This window comes from Phodopus roborovskii, unplaced genomic scaffold (assembly GCF_943737965.1).
Source record: "Phodopus roborovskii unplaced genomic scaffold, PHOROB, whole genome shotgun sequence".
Lineage (NCBI taxonomy): Eukaryota > Metazoa > Chordata > Mammalia > Rodentia > Cricetidae > Phodopus > Phodopus roborovskii.
This window is the reverse complement of record NW_026125059.1, coordinates 1,076,307-1,087,737: the sequence shown is the minus strand read 5'-3', so window position 1 is coordinate 1,087,737 and position 11,431 is coordinate 1,076,307. Positions and strand designations below refer to the sequence as shown.

At 52.1% G+C, this 11,431-nt stretch overlaps 1 protein-coding gene across 1 annotated transcript; it reads left to right on the top strand.

Annotated features, from left to right (window-relative positions):
• The first annotated feature begins 6,984 nt into the window (after positions 1-6,984).
• On the top strand, positions 6,985-10,995 carry Birc7 (baculoviral IAP repeat containing 7). Its single transcript, XM_051184721.1, has 6 exons — positions 6,985-7,403; positions 8,711-8,810; positions 9,171-9,249; positions 9,331-9,376; positions 10,567-10,638; positions 10,802-10,995. The coding sequence occupies exons 1-6, from the start codon at positions 7,037-7,039 to the stop codon at positions 10,993-10,995; spliced, it is 858 nt and encodes a 285-aa protein (XP_051040678.1). The 5' UTR covers positions 6,985-7,036.
• The last annotated feature ends 436 nt before the right edge of the window (positions 10,996-11,431 follow it).

Genomic DNA, 11,431 nt, shown 5'->3' with positions numbered 1-11,431 from the left:
GCACTGTGTGTGTGCCTGGTGCCTGTGAAGGTAAGAAAAGCTGTCTTATCACCTGGAACTGGAGTAACAGGCAATCATGTGAGTGTTGGGAGCCAAACACATTGCTAGGCACCAACACTCAGATGTACCTACCCACCCCTTCCAGGGACTGCTGTGTAAATGATCTTGCCTCTGTTACATGTCATCAGTAGAAGGGTACAGAGGGAGGCACCTGCGGGTGAATCACTGTGTTGAAGGGCACATCTGTTGGCCGTTTTGTAGAAGTTAGATGTCCCCCAAGGAGTCCGCGTTGAAGTCTCCAGCTAGAAGAGCTGAAGAATGGAGGCCAGAGGCTATAAGCCCTGCATTCAAACAATACCTGGCTAGAACAAGCCTTTGTTGTGTGCTGGGTTTAGCTCACTAGGAGGGCTAGTGGTGAAGAAACCCTCGGTAGCACCCCTCACCCCTTCTCCATGAACACCCCCGCCCTCTTGGGAAGGAACATCCTGTAGCAGACCTCCTTCTGAATGTCCTGTCCTTCCAAACTTTCTGGGGTGTCTAGCTTGTCTTCCAGGAAACCAGCTTGTGTTCTTGGGGCTCCTTCTGTCCTCTGCCCCTCCTGTGAATCACAGCTCCTCTCTCTAAATGTCCATTAGTCACTCATCCAAAAGCCCTTACTTCGTGCCTGGGATAGACAGAGTGCTGGGGGTACCGGTGGCCCCTGTCCTGGTAGCTTCCTGTGGAGGGATGCGAACATAGGTCTGCTCAGCCTCCTTGTACACTGACTACTCACCAGAATTTCACAGGCAGTGCTGTGACCAGTGCTTCAACCCAGGTGAGTGGGTGCTGACTGGCTCAGGATGCTCTGGAACAGCACAAAGCAGAACATAGATATGTACCCCAAAGTCAGCTCCCTGTAGCAGGGGACAGTCTTGCATCCAGGGCTGATGCAGGTGTGTGGGCCAGCATGTGGCAGATGCATCAAGCAACTCGCCTCTCAAAAGCTAAGCAGTTCTGTGGTCCTGGACCAGAATGCAAGCCTCCAAGAAGTTAGAGCAGATGCCAGGGCACAGCCAGCCAATCTGAACTTAAACTTCGTCATGAACCTTGGCCCCTATCCAACCCCTTGTCTCTTTTCCCTCCACACAGTACCCAAGGACCAGCAGTCTAACTCGGACCAGAAACCTGCAGTTCACCGAGAGTACCATGGCCTATTGGATGCCTCTGTGTTTCCAGGAATTGTAGCTAGCTTCTGCTACCATGGTTGTACTTGGATCCAGCCATCTCCCGATATTAGCTTCAAGGCTGAGTAATAACAAGCAGGCTATGTGGCAATCTAGGGTCATGTAAGCCTCAACCTTGACCTTAAGTCATGAAACAACACAGGCTCCTGTAAGAGGCATCTTCCTTCAACTCATGTGGCAATCGAGTCTGGCACTCAGCCAGGGCAAGATGGAAAGCCAGGAACCCTGGTCCAATAAGCAAGAAAGGCTTCCTCCTCTTGCTTCACCAGCTCCCTCTAGGCCTGTCACGGTGGGTTTTTATTTGACTTTTGGTTTTCAACCGACTTGATATTAAATCTCTTGCTTCCTCAAGTAAAATGGTGCTGACCTTCAGTCTCCTAAGCCGCCCTGCAACATTCATACATGGACCTTGAGTATACTGTGCCCACACCCAGGCTCTTGTTGGGACAAAGGGCGGCAGAGGTCTCTGCTTCAGAAACTGATTCTGGGGGAAATGGAGGCTGGCCTGAGTCCCCAAGTCTTGCCTAGGCCTAATCATCTCAGCAGGTGGTACTTAAGAGTTTCTAAGACTGTACAGTAAGTGTCTACAGCAGCAGTTTAGGTAAGAATATTCTCATACAAAAGGTGCCTATGCAGGTCCTGGGACCCACAGGGGCTCCGAGGCCCTCTTGGAGATTCACAGAGCTGGCATCATAGTGGTCAAGTGGTCTGTGGTGAGCAATCAGGGATGCACAGATCCAGGTGGGGTTGGCAAGGGTCAACACGGTAAGCAGAGTAGAGAGTAAGCAGAGCCAACCCGGGAGAGGGGCTTGGGGCCTGGTTGGGACAAGGAGTATGTGGAGATGTGTATGGCAGCTGGAGGAGTGTTGAGCACTGCTGAAGCCGTTAACCTGGAACGGAGGCCTGGCCAGACATGCAAGCATCACCCTTCCCCAAGGAATGGGAGTGAACTGTCCAGGGAATAGGAAGACTTTGGAGAGTCTCCCACATATCTCGTCCATGCCCCCATTGTGCCCAACAACACTTCAGTCTGGTGACTGCGTGCCAATATCAGTTCAGGAAGTCCTTCTCAGTCCTAAGCTTGTGCCTTTGGGGAAACGAGACATGTTTCCCCTCACTTTGCTGAGTGAGCAAAGGGGCCATCCGTGGCCATCTTGATCGAAAAGTGATGCCATCCCTGATGGGGAAAGTTATGCAAATGATGGCATTATCTGAACATATGGATCAAGCTAAGCCTGAGGCGGCCCACCCTGGGCTTTGATCCTGTGCGCTAATGCATTTCACTGTTGCTGAAGCTTTGTACTTATGGCACGACGATGACAATGTACGATAGCAATCCTAACTCAACCTGAGTTCCACAGGGGAAGGTGTCTGCCTAGATACCCACCCCATTCCTCCAGCACCTATTAGCTGGTCTCTGGGTTTCCAGGCTCCCTCATGTTCTTACAGTTCCCAGACACTGGTTACATGTGCCCCCCCTCCAAAGTCCCTCAGCTATGTTCCAGGCATTTGGATCCTCAGAATCAGATGACACTGGGGATTCATCCATCTCACAGCATTTCTGAAGAGCTTGGCCCTCCTGTGAATGGCTAATTCCACAACTCTCCAGGACCTGGTCTCTGACCCTGTGTTGTCATCCCCTTCATGTCCAATAGGGTGTGCTCTGAATCAGGCCTTATGAACTCAGGCTCCCTCACCTTCCAACTCTGGGAAACAGAAATTCATCCCAGGGGCAGTAGGTGAGTGTTGTGACCTTCTGGGCTGCTCTGTCCCACAGCATAACCTCTGACCGTGTGCATCTACTGAGTACTTGAAATTTAAGGACTGTATTTTACATTTTATTTCATTCTAACAAAATTCAAATGGCTGCTCTCAGCTAGGGTACAGAGCACGGGGCACTCAAACGAAGTCCAAATCCCTAGGAAAAGTTGGGGACCTGCATGTATAGTAGGTTCACAGATGAGCCTGACACTCAGTTCCATTGACACGGTTATCCACAATCCTTCCAGCAACTCTGATTAAAATGAATTGGAGGAAGTAATGTCAAGCTTATCCTTTGCAGGCTATAGTTCCCATTTCCTTCCCTGCAGCTCTTCCTGAGGCCCGGGATCTCCCTGAACTAGGACCCAACTTTACCCTAGATTCCTCCTTGGCTGAAGTCTGGGTCCAGAAGTCTGAAGGGCTGACCTGTACGACATTTGGGTCCCACTGGACTTTGGGAACAGAAGACTGCTGCCATCTCAGCTGGCCCACAATGCCTCAGTGTTCTCCTCAGGGTCTCTGGGCTCTGAGAAATACAATTGGAGAGCCCAGGGGAGTGACCTTCAGGAACAAGTCCAATGTCAACAGCAGATTGCACGACACTCATGCTTCAGCCTGTTTGGGGTCTGCTCTGTAGAGTCCAGGGTAGGACACAGGATCTACAGAACCATACAGAAAGAATTCTTTCAGTCTGTAGGGGTGGGTAGCGGCGTTGGCCCTTCCTCTGTCTTCCTTCCCTTTTTCTCATCCCTTCCACCACACCCAGGGAGCCTCAGGCCTCCCCTCAGGCTTTGACCACACACAGGATGGCACAGGCAGCCCCACACTCTCACACTGGGCCTTAGCTGACCCAAATCACATCATGGCTGTGCCATGAGCTACAGGGCCTTGTCAACCACAACTTGTCACCACCTAGGAACTGTGTACCTTAGCAAGGGATTCAGCTTGCAGTGTGAGCTCATGGCAGGGATTTAGGCACCAGGCAAAGCGTTGTCCGGACTAGTGCTGTTTCTATGAAGTCCCGGCGTGGGTACAGCTGGCACAGCCACCTGGGTGCTCTGTTACCAGCCCCTTCACCACACGCCTATGCTATCTCATAGGACTCATGCACCAGCGAGAGCTCTGAGAGCTCCATTCTGTGGTCATGGGTAGAGTATGTTCCTATCCTTCAGGAGGGCTCTCAAACTGTAGAGAGGGGTTTGTCAGGAGTAGGGTTTTTCCTCCCGCCGCCGGTCTTGTCCTGCCAGCCCCAAATAACACACAAGAGACTCTGTATTTGATATTGTGCTGTTGGCCAGGTGCTAGTTTCTTATCGGCTAGCTCTGTCTTAATTATTAACCCATTTCTATGTATTTTTATGTGGTCTTACCGAGAGCGGAGGAATGGCGGTTCTGCTTTCTCCAGACTCTCCATCTTGGCTCCTCCTTACTACTTCCTCTTTCCTCCTTGTCTCCTAGTCCCTTCTATCTTCCTTTCCTATTGGCCAACAGTGCTTTATTTATTAACCAGTATGAGAAACATATACAGAATGACATCTCCCATCATCTCCTCTTTTCTGTCTAAAATAAAAAGAAGGGTTTTAACCTTAACATAGCTGGCTCAGCTGCTTTCGTCAGGGGCAACAGGAATGCTTGTGGTCCTTTGTCACAGATCCCCAGGCCCAGCAAGTCCAGACTCCGGTGCTTAAGGCCCCAGGGGCCCAGGCCTGAGCCTGCACAGAGGAAGAGTTTGGTGACGCTGCCTCTGTTCTCCTATATTAGCCCCTTTGGCCTCAATCCCAGGGAACCTAGTCCAGCAAGAAGCCTGGAAAGGCAGGGCTCCGAGTTCAAATGTCAAAGCAGTGATGCTGTCCTTTTGCAAGTAGAGAGGAAGGCAAAGGTTGTGAGGTCCTGGGGGGGGGTATCCTAGAAGGTTCTGTTGCCACAGATAGAAGTATAGGCTGTAGGCCCAGCAGGAAATGAGACAGGGTCCCAAATCCTTGCAGGGCCATGTGGGGATACATCTGCTGAGATGGTGGATACCCCAGGGACTCCAGCCCTGTGTGAGCTGGTATGGAACGGGGTAGGCTAGGCCACCATTTCCTAGGCCGATCTCCCATGCCTTGGCTCTCGGCGAACCTGCGTTCCCTTCCTTTGCCTCGGTCTCCGCATCTCTGAAATGGTAAAAAAAAAAAACCCGTGTCTTTTTCAAAGGGCAATGGGGGGGGGGTGTGTCTGTGAAGCACAGTACTTCCAGGGCATTCTAAAGCCAAGTAGCACTGGAAATTTGCCTGTGGGCTCTGTGTGCCACTGGGGCTCTGCGGTGGCAAGTGAGCAGAGGAGACACATAGACAGCGTTGGGACCCAGATCTCCTTTCCAAGCCAGGTTCCTCTTTAGGCCCCTACTGGCAGGCCAGGCCCTGTGAAGCAGAGCCCCAGGATGGTATCCCCTACACCTGAGAAGGGAGGCCTCCTGACCGATTTGATCTGTTCTTTTTGTCTTACAAACTGTTACTCTTGTTTATTTATTTTTTGAAACAGTGTCTCACTCTAGTTGAGGCCAGCATAGAACTTGATATGTAGTCCAGGTTGGCCTTAAATTCCTGCCTTAGCCCCATGAGTGCTAGGATTGCATACACGGATTGCCATGCCCACCTCACAAGCCCTAGTGTCTCTCAGTATCTTCCCCTGACTGAGGGACTATTGACAGTTAGCAGCTTCTGGGAGAAGGAAAGCCAGTTTTCTTTATGGTTGGTGGTGGCTCCTGCTAGGTTGACCATATTCCAGTTGCCACACCCACAAATATATGGACAGCACAAATTAGAGGAGATGAAGATGGGAATGGAGAGATGGGAATGGACATGGACAGAGGGGGAGGGGGAAGTAGAGGTATGACCAAAATGAACTGTCTGGAGTCTGCCTCCCCCCTTCACCTGCCCTCCCTCCCTCCCACCTGCCCTCCCTCCCTCTATCCATCCCTCCCACCTGCCCTCCCTCTCTCTCCCTCCCTCCTTCTCTCTCTTTCTTTGTTTCTTCCTTCCTTCCTTTCTTGAAACTGGGTCTCTCTGTGTAGCCCTGGATGTCCTGGAACTCACTCTAGATGAGGCTGGCCTCTGGGTTTGGGCAGTTATTTGGGTACAGTGCCAGGTGGGGCAGAGCTGGCCCCCTGGTCTTCTTCTCCGCCCCCTCTGGTGGTTCTGAGGACTTTTGTTTTGCTAACCTGTAGCTATGTCCTTTCTGGGTTATGACCCTCCTCTCTGTTCTGTTAGGTCTGTGGCAATGGAATCCCTCACCTGAGGCTGGAGACCAGGTGCCTGGGACCAGTCCTGAGGCAGAGCTCATTTAGGGAGGCGGTATCCCCTGTGACATCTGGCCTGGAACAAACACAGCCTAACCCTTGAGCTTCTCCCAGACCGAGGCCCAGGACATGTTCCACACTTGATTTGACTCTAGCCTGTTCAGACTTAAAGAGGGCAACCTGAGACCAGTTAGGATAGGGGGGCTGACGTTGACACGGGGCTGAGCCAAGAAGGGGTCTTCTAAGTGGTAGGGAGGAAATAAGCAGGTGATGTCATTCACGAACATCGAAACAGGCTTAGTATAGAAGGAATGTGGTTGGGGTTGCACGCTGTCCTAGACAATCTAGCTTTCTACCTTCCAGGCTTCTATCTGGATCTATCTATCTCCACCCAGAACTGAACCCCGAATGTCTAGAGTCTTCCTTTCCACATACTTTTGTCAGTGTCTACGATTTGCTTCCAGAGGCTTAGAGGATGCTGTTGGAGGGAGTCCCCAAGCTTGGCCCCTCCCCCTATTTAGAGATGCTTTCTGCACAGTGGAGTACTGCCTTTGTTAGGCGCCTGCCAGGGGGCCCCATGACACATTCACTGCAGAGAGCACGTGGCTGCCACTCTGGCCTCTTTCACAAAGTAGCACATCCCTGGACACACTACAACATCTGAGCATCCAGTGGTGTCTGCCTGTGGTTAGAAGCAGGTTTCACCACAGCTTCTAGAAGGGGCTGCTAGAGTCAGGAGCGGGAGGTAAGCCATCAGGCATATCCTAGGCTTCCTGATGTTCTCTCCTGCAGACTTGCTCAGAGCTGCTGTTCTCTCCATGGGGCCTGAGGGTAGGACCAGGGACTTGTTCTGTATCCCAGAACTTAGTCACAGGGAAGATAGCATCAGCCCCACACAGGCACAGTGCACACTCCACGGTGCACGTGGCCATGTCTCGGGACAGGACTGCCTAGATGGGCAGATCTTGGGCCAGTTGCGCCCCCTGTCTGAAGAGGAAGAATCCTCTGGAGCTACCTTCCTTGGGGAGCCTGCCTTCCCTGAGATGGATTCAGAGGATCTCCGCCTGGCTTCCTTCTTGGACTGGCCATCCACGGCTGGGATTCAGCCTGAGTCATTGGCTGCTGCTGGCTTCTTCCACACAGGTAACTCTTGGAGTCTTTCTGCTGTGGTCTGGACACTATTTAGCACTCTTCCAGACCGAGAGCTCTGTCCATTCCTGCCCAAGGGAGGAACTGATGAAAGGTAGTCCAGTCATTTCTGCCTGGCCAGGGCTTGGGGTCTACCACAATCAGAGTCACTATGAGATCTTGGGCTTGTGCTGGCCTTGTCCTGAGGGCCCCTCAGCAGGTGGTTTCACCTGGATTAGATGGTTCTGTGGGTCCCCCACCACCACCACTCAGGGATCCCCACTGCTATCTGCGAGCCTTGCAGGCTTGGTTATAGAGGTAATTAGTCCCTTTCATTACAGGACAAATGGAGGGACATATATCCTATAGATGCAGTGGTCAGCTTAAGCATCCCCTGATCTGTGTCCATCTTGTACGTAATCCTCTAGGCTTCCCATGTACCATGCTAGTGCAGGTACCAACTCCAGACAAATCCTTCAAGAACCTGTTCTAGTTATAAACAGACAACTCCTTTAGCTTGGACTGCTCCCCACTCACGGTAGGGGTCAGGTTCTGGCTTTTTCTCTTCAAGGTTGAGGAAAAAGAGGCAGCGAGACCCACAGAGGGGCTTTGTAAGTATGAGCATAGCCAGAAAAACTGTCAGTAATGGGGACAGCAGGGGAGGAATTAGTTATTTTCCCTGTACTGGTCAGGCAAGAGTCCAAAATGATATAGGGAAGCTGGACACTGGTCATGAAGGTTTAATGGCTGGGACAATTAGAGTCTCCTTGAAAAGAAGTGTTCCTGAGGCCAACACATGTTAGGGGGATTTTGTGGACCATGGATGTCTGCTGTATAGGATATGCCTGTAAGTTCTGTTTATAACTTCTATACAAGGTCATGAAGGACACATATTCCCATGATTGGAGGAGGGGCAGAGAACAGAGATGAGGAAGGCCTGAGCCACTAAAACCAAACCTGGCTATGAACCAGTATGGGAGAGCTCACCTCCTTACCCTGTCACTAGGAGTCCTTGGAATGCCCTGAATCTCCCAGGCTACAGATGCTCCAAGCCTTTGGCCCTACCCTACCCCCATGCCCTGAGGACAACATAAATGCTAGCTCAGCCTTTCCAGAATATTCTAGGGCCCTCCTGACGCATGCCCCCGGCATTGTCTTTATTTGCCTTTGAGACAAGAGAGATGCCCATGTGCCTTGGTCCCTTCTTGCTAACCTGCTGGCAGATCCCAGCCCTGCTTGCCCAAGCTCTGATGGTCGTGGAGGGACACCCTGTGGTTGCCAGCTAGGTGGGGTTACCAACCATGTGTCTCTGCCATACCCAGGCCAGCAGGACAAGGTGAGATGTTTCTTCTGCTACGGGGGTCTGCAGAGTTGGGAGCATGGGGATGACCCCTGGACAGAGCATGCCCGATGGTTCCCCAGGTAAGGGCCATGTGGACTGATGCAGGTCTGATTAGTGAAAAGAGCCCTAAACAACTCTGTCCATCCTCCCCATCCCCCACAGCCCCGGAACATCAGACTCTCTCTAGGGTAGCAGAGAACCCCAGTCTTCATGGAGCTCTCTCTGGAAGGGCCACTATGGTGGGCATTCTCCTGTTGCTATCCTTTTCTAGGTACTCAGAGTCTGATAGCTTTCCCAGCAGGTCTCCCTGAGGGATATAGCCCTGGCTATCTGCCATAGGGTATAATGGGTTGCATGGGAACAGAAGGCATGACTTAGAAAACTTGAATAACAGTGGGGCTCTATGAGTCCAGTCCTGCCTTCTAAGATCTCTTCTCCAGGTGCCGGTTCCTGCTATGGTCAAAAGGAAGGGACTTTGTGGAAAGAATCCAGGCTTGCACTCCCTTGCTTGGCTCCTGGGTAAGTCCATCTGTCCTCAGGATTCAGGTGGGTTGGCAGTCTCTGCTTTATTTGCTTATGGCATTGATGGCTTTCCAACAGGACCAATGGGAAGAGCCAGAAGATACTGTCCCTGCCACCCCCTCAGGTGAGATAGCCTGATACAAAAGCCCTTGCTGTTTTATTGGCATTTGCAGCCTGTACACAGGTAACACTGCTGAGCGTATGCACCTGCCGGTCAGCAAGAAGGGACTGTGCACACGTGTTGTGTGTTCAAGGCATAGGTCAGACCACTGCATCCTCTTGTTCCCACTGAGCATGCTGCTAAAGACGCCAGCCAAACCTGGGGATGTATCTGCACACTGGGCTGGTTCGGCTGGGCACTGGCCTCAGCTTCTGAAAGCCAACTGGGCTGTAACCAGAAGCCTGCTTAACAGAGTCACGGAGGACACAACTTTCCAAATCTCTTCCCTGGGCCTTATGGGACAGGGATCTGAGGTTCTTCTGACTTCAGGGACCACCTGATCTGTTTGCCAGCTTTGTGGCCACAGGCAAATGGCTTATCTCCCAGAACCTCAATGCTGTGAGATGTGATATGACAACCCTAACCCATTTTAAATGCACAGGACTCTGGTGCTTGGCAGGGCTTTGTCTGCTGTCCTCCCCAATGATGGTAGCACCTCTAGATAGAGGCTCTGAAAATGCAGCATTCTTGTCTAAGAGGGTGGAAGCTTTCCCAGCGCCTTCTGGGAATACACAGATGCATGTGTGTATAGATGGAGCATGCCACAGACCACCAGCCTTTTTCTACAACCTGTAGACCTTGGGACCTCTCTCCCTCCTTCCTTATCTTCCTCCCTTCCCCTTCCAACCTTAAAGATACCAGGGGCAACCGGGAAAGGAGCCAGAGCTCAGGCATGTCCAGCACACCTACTTCACAACTGACAGCTGACTTGCTCCAGGAGGATGAAGGTCAGGCAGCAAGGGCCAGAGGTACCTCCATCCATTCTAGGCACTGCCTGCCTTCCTTGTCTCACTCCCCTGGGCATCCATCACCCTTTGTTTCCTATCCCTCCCAAAGTGCCAAGTACATACAATGTATGACCATCTAGTCTGAGGGGCTGGACACACAGAGTACCCTGCTGGAAGGCAGGCTCTTTGGTGGCCACCAGGGAGCCTATGGTTGTTCTTGAGCTCATGAACAGCTGAGTGCCATACAAACCCTTCTGTTCTCTAGGACAGAACTGGAACTTGGTAGCTGATAGATCTTCTTTGAGCTAGGCCTCCCTTCCCCCACAGAAGCTAGGCCCTGAATCCATCCCCACTAACTGTCTGCAGCTCCTGCCCGTGGATGCCCTGATTTGCTCACATCCAGAAGAGAGATGCAGCCTGAAGATGCCAGTGAGCCAGGTATAGTTGGAATCCACCGGAGGTGGATGGACCATCCTCTTTCAGGGTGGGAATGCAAAGGGAACATGGGGGATAAGAGGGTGGGTCCATGTAGCAAGTTCATCCCCCTTGAGGAGTCAGTCTCCTGGGCCCTGAGGATGCTGGGGAATTCTTGAGTCCCCAGGAGCTGGGGATGCACGGGAACAGCTGCAGCAACTGCAGGAGGAGAGAACATGCAAGGTGTGCCTGGATCGAGTCGTATCTGTGGTCTTCGTGCCCTGTGGCCACTTAGTCTGTGCTGAGTGTGCCCCCAACCTGCGGGTGTGCCCTATCTGCAGGGTGCCTATCGGTAGCTGCGTACGAACTTTCCTGTCCTAAACCAGGTGAGGTCCAGGGTACCTCGTGCATTCTTCCTTCCTGCAGCCTGGGTGTAACCTGAGCGTCCTGCTTCCTAAGGCTAGCAATGGCATTCTAGAGATGGCCAGGCCATACTTCTCACTCCCTGCACCAGGCAATCCCAGTGTTTTGAATCCTTCAGGGGTGGAGTCAGAGGGAAAGATGGCTGGGGGGGGGGGGGGACACCTCTTGTCTGGCTGGTCATCAAGGACCTCAGATAGGGTTGGAGAGTCCAGCTTCAGAGGCACATGGGTTAGGTTGGGGCTTGGTGGTCATGCAGGGGAGGGCACATGAACCTCAGTTGTTACATAAATGTGTCACACCCCTGTCCTAGGGAGAGACAGGAGCCATGGCCTTCTTATACTCTCAGAGGTCAGTGTGTCCCCAAGATGTGTCTGATAAATTTTCTGGTAGAACA